The sequence below is a fragment of the Diospyros lotus genome, chromosome 4 (assembly GCF_014633365.1).
Source record: "Diospyros lotus cultivar Yz01 chromosome 4, ASM1463336v1, whole genome shotgun sequence".
Classification (NCBI taxonomy): Eukaryota; Viridiplantae; Streptophyta; class Magnoliopsida; order Ericales; family Ebenaceae; genus Diospyros; species Diospyros lotus.
The window spans coordinates 43,399,953-43,415,915 of NC_068341.1; the positions used below are offsets into that span (position 1 = coordinate 43,399,953).

General features: G+C 34.5%; 2 protein-coding genes across 2 annotated transcripts; both read left to right on the top strand.

The window, feature by feature from the left end:
* Positions 1 to 2,133: 2,133 nt before the first annotated feature.
* LOC127800737 (GLABRA2 expression modulator-like) lies at positions 2,134 to 12,280 on the top strand. The gene is made up of 4 exons (XM_052335524.1): positions 2,134 to 2,614; positions 5,000 to 5,101; positions 9,241 to 9,512; positions 11,480 to 12,280. The coding sequence occupies exons 1-4, from the start codon at positions 2,299 to 2,301 to the stop codon at positions 11,702 to 11,704; spliced, it is 915 nt and encodes a 304-aa protein (XP_052191484.1). The 5' UTR covers positions 2,134 to 2,298; the 3' UTR covers positions 11,705 to 12,280.
* Positions 12,281 to 14,630: 2,350 nt separating this feature from the next.
* LOC127800512 (zinc-finger homeodomain protein 5-like) lies at positions 14,631 to 15,389 on the top strand. The gene has a single exon (XM_052335162.1). It carries the CDS (start codon positions 14,681 to 14,683, stop codon positions 15,371 to 15,373), a length of 693 nt encoding a protein of 230 aa, XP_052191122.1. The 5' UTR covers positions 14,631 to 14,680; the 3' UTR covers positions 15,374 to 15,389.
* The last annotated feature ends 574 nt before the right edge of the window (positions 15,390 to 15,963 follow it).

Consider the following 15,963-nt stretch of genomic DNA (forward strand, 5'->3'; position numbering starts at 1 on the left):
ATTTTGGTGGAGGATCGTTTGCTTAATATGAATATTAAACTATGATGTAGGGGAACACCTCGGAAGTGCTCTTTTATTGTTTTCGAAATGTTTCCTATATTGAAATGCTAAGAAACACACACACACACACAAAAAAGGCCATTTATATAATTTTAAAAATGTTTCAGGATCATTTCTTAATATTAAGAAAATATCTAAAATGCGTTTTCGATTTGAAAATGCGTTTCCATCCACAAAGAGTTTAGAGACGAAATTTTGTATTATGTTTAATTATATTTGATTATTTTTTTAAATTTATTTTTTATTTTAATTAGTAAATCATGATTCATGAATGATAGAATTTATGTTTATATTTGTTTGAATGTATTATGGAATTTATGCTTATTTTTAAATTAAATAATTATTTTTTATATTAAAAATTATATTTAAAAAAAACTCCTATTTTTTTATTTACACATTTTTTTCACATTTCCCTTTTCTATTGTTTTGAAAAATTTCGTTTCTCCATTTTCGATTAGTTGTATCTGTTTCCTATTTCGTTTTCGTACAAATATTGATATTAAGTTTAGGAGAACTAGAGTAAATGATCATTTTTGATAAGTGAGTATGAACGAAAAACATACCGTGCCAGCTATGGGTACGAGACTCATTTATCTGTTTATAGTTTTAAATAATTTATATTTCATTTGATTATAAACCTTTTTATTTAGATATAGATTTTGTTTTTGAAAATTTATTTAACTATTGAATTTTAATAGTAATTGGAGGTGTTTTTATATTTATAAGACATTTGTCTAGAACACAAATTAAAAATTTTATTACCTAATGGAAATGAAAATGAAAATGGAGAATTAAATATATTATTCGATGAAATGGTAATAAGAAAACGACGAAGAGAAAAAACAATTAGAGAAGGGGAGAACAAGACATCAAGTATTATATGATAGATTTAATCTTTTTCTTTTTTAGATTTATTTATTTTTGTTTTTGAAATAGGACAACAAATTTCATTAATGGAAAAACTCCATTTACCCATTAACTCCACACCAACCAAAGCCATACTTTCCTTCTCTAAGTTTTAATTATCATGTATTTATTTTGTAATAAAAATAAATACTAGATCAATCCAATTCCACCATTAACTCTTAAGTGTCCATCAATTTTTTATTTGATATCTCGACCTTGAGTGTTATGGTATTGATGCTAAAAGGTTACTCATAATAATATTAAGTTAAATTGCACTTAGCCCACTTGCGATTTGAGTCATTAACTAAGACATCTTATGTGTTTTGGAAACGTTTCTATTGGTCTATGTGGTTTAGTTTTTTTGCTCAAACACTATTTTCGTTACTAATTATGTTAATTAATCCTTAATTTAAGTCAAATTAAGTTAAATTAAAATTAAATTTAATCAAAATAAAAAAAATGTCCTTGATGTCGACGATGGGTTCCGCTAGTCAATAATGGTTCCAAGAACCCAAATATGGGTTGGGGAAGGGGGAGGGGAAGAAAAAGAAGAAGAAACCAAATTAATGAAGAATATAAGAAGAAAAAGAATTGACAATTATCGACTATATCTTCATTGTCAACGATGATGCAGAAAAAAAAGGCATAACGATGAAAAAGAAGGAAACAACAATACTTTTTTCAAATCTAGGTTTCAAAAATGACATAAATCTAGATTAAAAAAAAGTTGTGGTTGTTGCTTCTTCTTTATCACTAACAAAGAAGATACAGTTGATACTCGTTAATTTTTTTCATTCTTTGTTTTTTATCTTCCTCCTCAATTCTTATTTTTCATCAACTCCACTTCATTTTCCACATCAATTCGGTTGCATATCTTCATCTCTTCTTATTTCTTCCCCTAAACCTAGTTTAGATCTAGTTTATTGGAACCCATCGACGATGAACCCATCATCGGTGGATTTTGGGAATCCATGAAAAATGTGTTTGTGGGCATCCGTCATCAGTAACATAATTTTTTTTGGTTTCTATTTTAATTTAATTATTATTAGAATTAAAAAACTTGTAACAAAGTAGATCTATTTTGCCTATTGGTATAGTTTTAATTGTGGGTGTAATTTGTGCTTATTTATAGCAATGTACCGTAATAACTACCTGTCTAATAAAACCCTCAGTCCTCCGATTACCACCGCCGGTGAAAAGAGCCAAATAAAATATTCAAAGGCGCAAAATGCTCCCCACGCGCCACCCACGCGCCACCTGACCTGGCCGCGCCAAGTCCGATAAAGATCGCTTTCCTAATCGATTCGTCGAGATCCGGGGCTGGGGAAGACGATGGAGCCGCGGAGCGGGGAGCCGAAGGCAGAACCGAAGCAGCCGCCCGAGGCGGATCTGAGGTCGGGCCAGGATCGAGATCATAACTCCGATCCGAGCAAGGAGGGCGATGCAACCGTTGCTAAGACGAATCGTGAGGCCCAGACGCAACAACTTGATGATCATCGTCCCAACCCTGGCGGAAATGGCGGTGAAAATAGGAGTGATCGCGTCGATGATAAATTGGATATGAACAGCGGTAGTCGATCGCAGAAATCGGTGCAATGGAGCCAGGAATTGGTCGAACCTCGTTCCTCGACTGCGCCTTCCTTCATTGGTGAGTGAATAAGTAATCATCTCTGTGTGTATATACATTACATATGTATATGTATATTTCTATCTGGAGAGAATCTGTGTTCTCATGATTTGATTCCCCGCGTTTATTTGCATTTGAAACTCTTTCCTTCCTCTAAAACGGAATTTTAGTTCAGAAATACGCAACTTCTTCGTGTTGGATTAGATTGAGCTTGTTGGATTTGTTTTGCCTAGTGTGGGAATCACATCAGAGATCAGACTTCTCTCTTATCTGCTATGGATCTGTTTGGTCCATTAAGGCGACCTTACGATAGATTTCAGCTAAATTACGCTTAACCAAGCCTAATAGACATGATGATGATGGTCTCAATTTTGGAAGATCACAGCTACTCTCTTGTCGGTTATCAGAGTTAATTGAGCTATCAGAATGATTGTTTTAGCACTAACTTTTTAAGAGAGATTTCAAATTTTGAGTCAATGAGTCATCAAAACTTCTAAATGAAAACTCAGAGAAGTTCTAAAAAGTCAAAAAGAAAAGGTCAAAGAACCAAGACTGATTTCATCTTCCATCTTTCTCCTCCCGTCCTTTCCACTGTTATGGCAGATTTTGTCCATCCTCGTCCTCTCTGCTCTTCTTTCTCTCTCTTCAAACCCCAAACTCTCTTCTCTCCAGAGATTGTGATCCCAAGAATCCAAGCCCTCTCTATTTCTGTCATCCAGTGGATTGAAAACCTTGGCACCAATTTTTTCCATCATATCTCCATTGTCACTATCGATCTATCCATCTTCCTCTTCTATTGTTTTCATTCACTCTCTTTCTCCCAACCACCACCGTCGTCAAGAGTCCAAACCCCAAATTAAACCCCTCTCTCTCCAAATACTTACCACTTTTGCATGGGATTAAAAATATCTTGATTTTAGTAAAATTATTTGTAATAATCCTAACTGAACATTAATCTATTCTATTATAAGAAGAAAATATCTATTTTGATGTTCCTTCGATGTCAAGTTCTGTCGGTTTTACATATTCTTAAATTGTCCTTTTTTATTTTTTATATAAAAAAATATGAATAAAAAATAATAAATTTCTTCCGATGTGTACAAATTAAATGGATAGCGCACCACACACCCTCACAACCAAACCCACGTTCCCCCCCCCCCCCCCCTCTCCTCCCACGTGTCTCTTTCTCTCTCCATCTTGGATGAATTTATTTTGTCCAATCCTCTCTTCTACTCTTCCTTTTTGCTATACCTACAACCATGGCTTATAGAGAACATTTCTGATGAATTTATTTAGCTTTAAGAGGAAGTTAGGATAATTTACTAATTTCAACTATGGAAGGAAAATAAAAATAAAAAACAGCAAAAGACTTTTGAGATTTATATTTTCTTGTTTATTTTATTGTTATTTTTTTCTTATAATTTGAAATATTTACATGTTTACACGATACACGTGTTTTATATTTAGTACTTCAAAGTATAATCATTATGTTCTATAGTTTTGTTGGTATTACAATTGCTTTCTTATATAGATTTGATTTAACTCTTCATTAAACTACGAGTTTACAACATATTTGGTACAGCGGATTACAAAATGGTTCTATCAAAACACACTATAAATTCACTACTGACTAAATAGTAAATATATATGTATGTTCAATTATTAAAATAACGAGTTACACACACATTGCGTGTGCCCCACCGCTAGTTATGTAATTGGCATATTCTTTTGTTAATAGTTTATTAGTATCTTATTTTTACGTAATAATATTTGACTAATTTGTATGAATAATTTAAATAATTTCTTACTCTCTAAAGGATAATATTTCACTAATTGTAATTCATACTATAATTTTTATTTCTTCTTCTGTTTTTTTTTTTTTTTAAATTTTTTCGGTTATCTGATGTTTACTTACAAAACATCCTCTTTATAAAGTTTATGGATTATAATGTTAAGGGCTATTAGTAATTTTATGACTTTCTTCATGGTTAGCGTGGTCATCTCAATAGAACTAAGGGTAATTTGGATAATGAAACAGTAACTTTATTAATGGTTAATTGATGATAGGGAACTAGCAAAAAAAAAAAATGACGATAGGGAATCTGTTACATCTTTCCAAAATTAAGGCAAGCAGATGTAATATAATTTTAGAAAATTCACTGGTATTCTTTGTGGTTTCTATATATTTTTGGGGTGCTTAATCTAATTTACCCCAAAATTTAAGAAATAAGGAAGTCCACGTAATTTTTGAAATCAAGAAGAGGGCTATTTTGTATTTAGGCTCTTGGGATTGTTAAGAGTAATTTATCCTAAATTTAAAGGGCTGTCTGGGCTTTTTAATGCTGCAAGCCTGCAAGGCATTTAAATTATGTTCTGCGTTTATTTTTCTCATCTGAATTGTGCTAGAGTCGCTGATTACTGCTCGAAATGTACTGGGGAGATGGGGAAGGAGAGTTAGAGAAGCAACAAGGATGGCAGAGGATCTTGCTGGAAACACTTGGCAACACTGTAAGCCTTCCATTTTCCCCCCTTTTTCCTCTGTTTAATTTCGTTTGTTATTTGTAAATCCACTGCATCCACGATGTTTGTTGGTCTTGGTCTGATGAATTTTGTATTTTGTTTGAGCTTCTTTCAATGGAATTTTAAGTGAGAAGTACTGAAATGAGATTAATGTTTCCTAGTCAGATGTTGGAAAAATTGTGAGAAAAAAATTAATACAATCTAGTAATTTGAATCTATTATGAAGACTCCCTCTCTCCCATATTGTAAATGGTTAAAAATTATGAAAAAAAAACTGAAGATAGAGTGATCTCACAAGTTTATCAATTCATAAAGTAACTCATAGCAGACCAGTGTGGAAAAGGTCAAATCTCCAGGGGGTCTAGGTAGAATTTGAAGTAAAATCAGTCTGCCTTGAGCAGAAAAGAGGGTAAGGAGGAGTGTTTGAGAAATGCTAAGAACTCTTAATGCTGTTGAACACTTATATTTCTTCTCTCCAAAATGCACCAAAGCTAACAACGGGTATGTCTTTGGATCCTCTCTTTGGAAAAATCCTCATCCATAGGTTAAAAAAGTTCAATACCTTCCTGGGCATTACCCAAGAAACTCTAGAAAAAGAGATAACTATATCACCATGCAGTGTAGAAGATGGTGATCCACTGATTCTTCTCGCTTCTTACATAGAAAACACCAGTCTGGTATTACATATCTTCTTTCCTCTCAACTTGTCAAGAGTAAGGATAGAACCAAAAAAAAATAATAATAATAATAAAAAATAAAACACAGCCTTTGACTGGATTTCTCACATTCAAAATAGACTTCCAAGGAAAGCTACTCTTCCTTCAGCAGCAAGTGCTTCACAAAGTAGCAGACAGTAAAAGTATTAACTGATGATGGGTATCAATCCTCACTGTCTCCTTGCCCTGGTAATGGACTGGTCATCAAGTAAAACAAAGAATGCCATAGTGCAATCCAATTCCCAGTTTCAGAGATTAGACCTAAATCATGACTAAACAATAGCTTCTTCCACCAAAGAAAAGAGAGACTTTTCTGTAAAATTGCTTTTATTCAACGCAATTTCAAAAAAAGGCCAGAAAACCTTGCAGAGGGGGAGAAATTATTTTGTGCCTCCAGGCCTCACTTCAGCACAAATTTTTGGTGCCCAAATCAATCAGTTGCTGCCATGTGCTAGTGATATGGGTAAATATGTAAATACATTCAGGCCATTATTTTCTTGGTATGAAGATCTTTTACAGAGTATGATTACATGGCAGCCTGGCAGCAATTGATTGGTTTTGGACACCAAAAATTTGTGCTGAAGTGATCCCTAGGAAGCACAAAAATGATTTCTTGCGAAGGGGTTGGTGGGCACACCAGCTATCAAGCCAAAATTGTATCCTAGAGCCATCTCTTACTGTAGAAACTCTTTGATTGGGAAAAATGTCCCAAAAAGCCAAAACATACCCCTTTACATACCCAAATTGGTGTGGAACCTATGACTTCCCGTCCATTAATCCAGCAATGTACACCTGTCATTTGTGGATCTCAGCCAACACCTCCTCCAAAAGCTGTTACATTCATCTGTGGATCTTCCAATCATTTTCATAGCAAAGCTTTGTTAAACAGATTACATTTCCTAATGCCTATGCCACCAGTAGAGAAAGGAAAGTGGGCTTTATCCTAATTCACTAACTGAAACTAAAATTTGTTGCCTCTGCCACTCCAGAGAAAATTTCACTAGAGCTTCTATAGCATATAAGTTATCGAGACCCGGGATAAAGAATTGAGATCAGGTAGTTGAGAATGCTAAATCTAGCCTGCCTCTTTCAAGACCCTAATGAGTATTGAGAAACGCTTAAATCTAGCCTACCTCTTTCAAGACCCTAATGAGTAATGAGAAGCCCTTAAATCTAGCCTACCTCTTTCCAGACCCTAATGAGTAATGAGAAGCCCTTAAATCTAGCCTACCTCTTTCCAGACCCTAATGAATAATGAGAAGCCCTTAAATCACCTTGAAGCCTCTATTTTCTGTTAACATTAGGCTAATGGCTACCATTACTATAATGAACAGGAAGGGGGAAGATAGGATACCCTTAATGAATGCCTCTAGAGGACTCACAAAACTCTTTTGACCCTGTTAACCAGAACATAAAACAGTGGACACACAAAAGTGTATTTCCAACTTCTCCACCCCTAAGTTAAAATCCCATTCTATCCAACACATAATTAAGGATAGACCAAGACACATGATTTTATGCCTTTTCCATACCAACTCATAAATGAAACCAGGAATACTAGCCAACCTTGAATCCACTATTCAGTAGCTGTAAGGACTACACCTCGCATTTGGTGCCCATCTAAAACTCATTTTTATAGAAAAATCACATCCCATGAATTTTTTTTTTTTTTTATATACCCCACCTACAAGGCTAATGCATCTAAAGTCTTCAAGCTCTGATGCCGTTCTTTTTTTTGGGATAAGGGTTAGAAATGATGTATTGAGACTTTTTTTTTTTTTTTTCAAATTTTGAAAGATCAAAGAACTCTCTCAAAGTTTCCTTCACCTCTCTACACTAAACAATAATGTTGGAAAAAGGTTAGCTGAACCTATCAAGCCCAGAGGTTTGTCACCCTTACAACTATTAAAGGCTGCGAGTACCTCTTCTCAAGGGAAAATTCACTCAGCGTACCTTAAATTCTATCTCAGAAATGCATCTAAACTCAAGTCCGGTTAGTAAATTTTTGTAGAATTCTACAGCACTCTGGCTATGAGTTCCTTGTTAAGGAGTCCCTGCCCTTCAAACACTAAATGGCCTATATAAGTCTTCCATAGTCATTGGCAATTTTATCCGAAAAGACCTTTGGTTTCCTTATCTCCTTCCTTGATGAATAAATTCCTTGATTTTTGCTTTCAACTAATCTCTTCTGAAATATGTAACCTACTTGTTTCACCTTTTGTATTCAATCTAGCAACTAATTCCTCCCTGTGGATTGGGCCATGCTTTTTTTTCCCCTCCTAAGAACTTGGCCTTAGATGCTGTCTATGGATTTGATATCCTTTAAATGATTTCCAATCCTACCTTGACCTTACCAATCCCTGTTACACTGTTTGATGATGTCCTTAAGCACTCTAATTTTGCAAAGCAGTAGCTAGGCAGTGTTCTAAAACGCGGCCTAGGTGGCCGCCTAGGCGTTAGGCGGACCTTTGCCGCCCCGAATACATGCAAATCGGCATCCTAGGCGTTGGGCCCGATTAATCGGGTCTAGGCGACGCCTAGGCGGGGCCTAGGCGGCCGCCCAGGCGGTGTCTAGGCAGCCCAGGTAGGGCCTAGGCGGCCCAAGCGGCCAAAACTCCAAGATACAAAACAATACCTTGGCACCATTTATATATATATAAATATATTGATTATTATTTATATATATATAAACATATATATATAAATCTCTCTGTCAACCAGTGCATCTAATCTGTTTATATAAGTTTCATTTGTCTTTAACTTTGATTTATCTAAAACTAACATGAAATTACATCAAAAATTAAAAAAAACAAAAAAAAAACAAAAGTCCGCCTAGGCGTCCTAGGGGCTAGGCCCCAGTCTGGCGCCCGACTAGGGGCTAGGGGCTAGGGGCTAGGGGCTAGTGCGTTTTAGAACATTGGCTAGGAGAACCTCTTAATATAACTAGCCACCAAATTTACTATATTCACAAAAGCCCTCTCTCACAATCTTACCTGTACTGGATTATTTGTTCTCCAAAAAGTTTTTAGGGTATGCACAATCTCGATCCATGCTAATTGCTGAAGCTGAAATTTGAATATAAGCAATACATTGGCAAGTCTGTATCTTCTTTGTTGTAAATACATTTGGAATGGGAAGCCTTTCCCTGACTTTCCATGTTAGAAATGATAATTATATTGAAGTGGGAAGCTGTTTGATTTATTATTTATATTTCTTTATGGTCCGTGTGCTTCTTAACTTGCTGTATTTTTTATATTTACATTCCTGTTAAAGACTTTGACAGATGCCTTTGAGACTCCTGATAAGTTGTCTATTTCTCCTCCCTGATGCCTTCTGTTGTTCTTCACTCTTGAGATCTGTGTAACTTACATTATATAATTGAAACTCTTATGTCTGCCTCTCTCTGTATAGTGAAAACTGCCCCCAGTTTTACTGATGCTGCCTTGGGTAGAATTGCTCAAGGAACAAAGATTCTGGCTGAAGGTGGTTATGAGAAAGTTTTTAGACAAACTTTTGAGACGGTTCCCGAGGAGCAACTTCAAAGTTCATATGCGTGTTACTTATCCACCACTGTGGGTCCAGTGATGGGAATTTTATATGTATCTACAGCAAAACTTGCATTTTGCAGTGATAATCCAATGCCATATAAAGATGGTGGCAAGACTGAATGGAGCTATTATCAGGTATGCCAGGATGAGCCCCAGTACCATTTGTTAGAGATAAATACGAGCTAAGCTCAACATAGATAATAGGGAAGCCATATACCTTCATCCACCAGATCTAATTTTAGTTCCGATCAATGGACCATAAATTACACTGGCAGAAGCTCGTTCTGCAATTTAACTCAATTTTGATGGGCTTTCTGCAAAGACCCTATCTTATGTTAGGTACTCCAAATCAGGATTCCTGTAGCAAAATATCCAAAAAGAAAAAGGCAAAAAGAATGTCCAGTTATAGCCTAATTGATGTTGATTATTTATCTGGCTTGGACTAACCGTTAATGGCTAATGACTTCATGGAAATGCAGTTGATCCTGTCATTCTATAATTGAGTTATATTTTATTTTTCTCATCCATCATGTAGATTTCCTATGGCAATCTTGACAGTCTCTATGTCTGGCAACTGTTGGCCATGTGGACCCATCCACCAATTTCCATATTTCAAATGCAATGAGAATCCTCTATCCATTTCCTATTTCATTTTGTTGTGACATGGAAATGATATTCGACCAATTTCCAAATTCAATCGAGGCACTTATAATATGAGGATGAGTTGATGTTTATTCTACTGGGCATGCCAGCTTATTCTTTTTCAATCAGTACATTGTTTTATCACTTCATAATTATGTTACATGAACTTGGCAAGAGGGGTTGGGGGACGATATGTGTTTTAAGTGTGAGGGACTTGTCCAATTCTCATTTTCAGAAACATGAGTATATTGCAAAATTTTATATTTCTAAATATTTTTAATTATATAGTTGAGGTGTTGATAAATTAGCATAGATTTTTTAATGCATATAATGTAATTATATCACTGGTTTCACAAAAAAAGGCTCTCTAGTTTGCTAAATTATTGAGTCTGCCTGTTAACTAGCCAGCCAGGTCAGATGTATTACTCGTCCTGTTCCAAGCATCAAGTATCCAGGGTGGATACTTCACGAGTTTGAAAGATTCCATGTAGAAAAGCTAAATGAGGAGGATGTCTGTCACATTTTGTTGTCATTATAACTGGCATTTTCTTCATGATTAGGCAATAGAAAGGTATTTAAGACGGAGGTGTAGGATGAGATGCCTAGACTTCATACTGATTGTTGGCTGAGCTCTCATAACAATGTACTCTTAACAATCTCAATCTAACACTATGTTAAGGCTTTTTGACTTGGACCTCATTTTTCAACCTCCTAAATAATAGTAGCAATGCATGGATGGACGAGAAAATTTTCAAATGCCTACCAATGGGAGGAATTCAGTGAATGTTGGACTATGCCTCTGTTACTTCTCTTGGTTTAATTCCCTTTCCCATGGCTTCTGAAGAAACCCATGCGCTCATCTACATTATTATTGCTTCTTGGTGAGCATCCTCAATTTATATAGTTTATAAGTTTGAGAAAGGTTTTATTTCTCGAACTTTCCTCGACTAATTTTGCATTAGATTTCCAACTATGATATTTGCCCCAAGCCTATCAAACAAAGATCTACAAGTGTTTTTGAATTCATTCGGCTAAATTGCACTTGCTTCATTGATATATATTTATATGTTACTTGGCAACAGATGATGCTCGTTCCCATACTCACTTTGCAGTGCTATATCATCTTCCTCTACCTTTGTTCTCAAACTCAAGTCACAGAATATATGCGTTCTTGATTGTAAATAATGCTTGGATACCAGTTGGTTTGTGCTATAGCTGATGCAATAATAATGGTTTGGATGCATTTGGTTGGTTCCATGCTAATGCCAAATTAAACAGGAACTGTCTTGCATAGCACGGTTCAAGATCACTTGTGCAATGAATGAACAAAAATGGTTTAAGAAGTATTAGCATGCTGTTCTAAACTTTTCTTGTTGTACAGATCTGGTCAACTTCTTTTAGTATTTCTTCCAACACATTCCTGACACTTATTTTTGTACAATTGCTATTTAATTTCTCAGGTAATCATCCCTTTTGATGAGCTTAAAGCAGTTAACCCTTCAGCAGGCAGTGCTGAAAAGTACATCCAGATTGTCTCTGTTGATAACCAAGAGTTTTGGTACATGGGCTTTCTATACTATGATGGTGCCGTCAAGTGCCTGGAGGATGTTCTCCAAGCTTGCAACTTAGCCGATAATGGTGTCTCGCCTTCGAGCACTAATCACACAGAAGGATGTGCTTCGTGATATACCAAAAAAAGCTTGCGATCCTTATTCCATACAGATTTTGACGAATCTCAACTTCGCGTCTTAGCCTGGCTTGATCGGCTCTCCACCACAAATTAACCGGTTTGGGGATCTATTGCTCTATGATCTTGATTCTAGTCTGTTTATACTACTTACATTTAAATACATCTGCCATGCCTCATTGTTCTTCCTCTGATACAAATCTCTCTCAGTTATTCAAAACATCCACTCTCTTACCAAAAGAGAGAAGAAGAGAGACGGATGTCTTCAATGGGGAGTTCTTCTGGCAATTGGCATGCATAAGAGATCAATACTGAGATACTGGCTTGACTACTTAACTATAAATTTGAAAGAGGTTTCAGTGGTTAAATTGTTGTAATCTTTGGTTGATATTTGACTGATATAAAATTAAGATGCAGTGTCATAAGGAGGCTGCAATGTGGAAAATCCAATTAAGTGTTCAGTTGTTTCGGATTTTTCAAACATTTTGACATTCTAAGGGTTCTTGTAAATAAGAATTTTATTAAATGAAAAATTGCAAAAGCGTCCATATTGGCATACCTTGTGCTTCACAACAAATGATTAAATAAGCGCACAAAAAAAGTCCTCTAAACAAAGAAATAAAAAAAAAAAACTATATAACCATGCATAATAATTAGCTGACATTTTTGAAAGATTGAAAAAATTAACTTGCAATCATCATCGGGTAAACTTTCCTAAGAATTTAAAGACGTTTGATGTGAATATCAATATTGGTGATGTAAACACTTGATTATTCACATAAAAAATACCTAAAGAAGGCACGATTAAACTTTATAAATAGTCAATATACACAAAATCATTCCTAAGTATTAAAATGTTACATTCGCTAGCACAGGTGTACATTTGGAAACAAAGTTTTCAAAATTGAATTAGGTTCAATTTTTACACAATGGTTTTAGAATTGAATATGACATCAAACTAGAAACGAGAGTGATTTACAGTTTACTAGTTAAATTAGTTGGTTTAATTCATACATTACCCAATACAAATAAAAAGTTAGTAATTCAAACTCCATATATAATTTACAAATCAACTAATAACATCCAAATTAAAAATTATTCATCTCAGGTTTAATAAACTTAATAATTGGTTTGAATATATTATAAAAAAAAAAAATTAATTACTCAATTAAAAACATGTTATGTTATGCAACGATTAACGATTATTTTGGATGGAAGATGTGAGATATTATTAGAGAGAGAAAGAAAGCTTGACATCAAACATCAATAGGTATGTATCAATACTCTCTAAATAAAGAGGGCATTTTTGGTGTTATGAAACTTAAGGGTGAGCAAAATTTCACTTAAACAAAAACGACTAAATTGAATCGGCGTTAAATTGACAGTTTGGTTTTATTCAATTTGTAGATTGGTTTAGTTTAGTTTTCAAATTTGAGTTTTTTAGTTATTTCAGTTCGATTTGATCTCTTTAATTATTAAAAAAAAAATTTGAAATAATCGAACTGATCAAAATGCCAAAAATGATGTCATTTTGGACCAAAATTAGCATGGTCAATTCAATTATTTTGGTTTAACTAGAATTTTGTTCACCTCTAATTACTTCTACCTGGTTGCACTTTATTATTTATTATTTTTTTATTTTTTCAATTTGAGTAACTATTTGATTAGTTCGATTTAGTTTTTGAAAAAGATTCAATCTATTCAGTTTGAACAACTGAGCCGACCAAATGCTCACTCCTAATTATGAAACCATATCAATAAAATGAATTTCTAAAATATTCTTTATATTTTTATTTAAAACGTAAAGATACAAATTAATCTCCAAGATTTGATCTCTTATGACCTTGCAAATATAAATAATTTAATTTTACCACTTTATTAACTTTAACCAAAGGCTCATAAAGTAATAGTAGTAATTACCTTTTCATTTAATTAAATTCATTTGCATTTATAAAAATTTGAAATTCGTTTACATTCATTTTAAATAATACAAATGAGAAAATATAGAAAGAATTCACTTTCATGATTTTAATGTAATTTATTAAAATCTATAAAGACAACATATAAAGTTCTCAAAATTCATTTTATTTATTCATTTAAAGTATTTTAAATAATTTTTAAACTTGGTCTAATCATAAAAATAATCCACTCATTTTTTGCGAATTTGTAATTTTATCAAATCCTTTTAATTTTGACAATTAGCTTTGAATTGACTCAATTGAGTACAATTATATCTAACATATAAAATTAATTTAGAGAAAGTGTGTTCATACTAATTTAGCAAATGTTATTTAATAATAATATTTGTGAGACTCACATTTACACATAAGTAAAAAAAAAATAAAAAACCAATATAACCTATAAAAAGAAAGAAAAGAAAAAAAAAGAAAAAAATCAATAGATTGTATGCAACACAATATATTTTTTATTTATTTATGTGCATATGTAAATTTTATAAATATTATTATTATACGACACATATGTCAAGTCAGCATGAATATACTCCCTCTAAATTGAATAAAATTATACACAATTGTGTCAATTGAAAACTAATTAACAAAATTAAAAAGTTTATATACAATTATAAAGTCACAAAAAGAGAGAGGTTATTTTCATGATTACCCCCTGAAATTTGTAAAACTTTGGGAATTCCTTTAAAAACTTGTTTGAGACCTCAAAATTTCTTTCTATAATTCAATTAAAATAGTTAATTTGAATGTAATTAATGCGATTTTAATGCTGTAGATTGAGCACTTTGTATAGATATAGATATATATAGATATAAATTTTGTAAATATTACACAGATCATATGAATATTAAGAGACTGTTACCCAATAAATGACAGAATATTACTTCCCCAATATATTCACAAAATATCAACATTTTATACACACAAAGGCACGAGAGAGAGAGCATTCTTTCTTTCTGCGAAAGTTATATATTATCAATGGTCGAGAGAGCTTCAATTCATACATGATTGGTGAGGTAGTAGCAATGAATCAAGAGATGCTTCCGGTCGACAGCTCCTCGCCGGCCGGAACGCTGATGAAGTACACCAGCTACATGGAATGCCAAAAGAACCACGCCGCAGCCATCGGACGCACTGAACATGATGGCTGCCAAGAGTTCCTAGCCACCGGCCCTGAAGGCACCCCCGAAGCCCTCAAGTGCGCCGCTTGCCACTGCCACCGCAACTTCCACCGGAGGCAATTAAATGCGGTCACCCCCACTAGCAAGCACGACGCGTTCCCGCCAGCAGCCCACCGCAGCCTTCCTCCCCACCTGCAATTCGTGGCGCTTTACGGGCCCCCACCTGGATTCCAGTTTCCGCTGGGGTTACCGGAGCCGCCCAATGGCAAAGAGCGAGGCGGAGGCGGAGGCAGAGGGTCGCGTGATTTTGAAGAGCAAGAAGAGATAGCGAACTCCACCACCGACACCGACAGCAACAACAACGCCGTTAATAAGGCCCCCCAAAAAAGGTTTCGAACCAGATTCAGCAGAGAGCAGAGGGAGAAGATGCTGGGTTTGGCGGAGGAGATTGGATGGAGGACTAGGAAGGAGCACAAGGAAGCGATGCGCCAGTTGTGCGAGGAGATCGGTGTGACGCCGCATGTCTTCAAGGTTTGGGTGAAAAACAACAAGACCACCCTGCGCAAGAAACCCTAGAAAACAATTTGTTTAATTATGCAAATAATTTGTAAAAACACATATATATATATATTTGGGAATGAATAGTGTTGGAAAAATACCTCAAATTCGTAGGGACCTGACCAGTTGGAGTGAGATCAAAGGTGTTATTTGATTAAGATTGAATTCGATCCTTGATTGCTTAATCCGTCTCACACATTTCTTAATATATTATATTATATTTATATATAAATTAATAAACCATCTATCTATATATTCTATCAAACAAAAAATATATAAAAAATATTATCTATATAAATAAATAATATATATTCTTCCTATATATATATATATGTGAATATATAGATTTAGGGTTTGGCCGCCCAACCCCACCCCTTTGCCAACCCTAATTATAAATTATTTTTCTTTTACTTTCCTCCCTCTCTTTCATATATTTTCCTTCCCTTTCTTTTCTTTCCTCATTTGGGTTTTCATGATGTTTTGTCACACTGGTGAATGGCATTGTGGTGTCTTTGAAACACTATTCTAGCTTCATCTCTCTTTTGTCTTCACTCTCATGGCCACCTATATATATCATCAGCATTAAGCTTTGGTACATTGTTGAAACT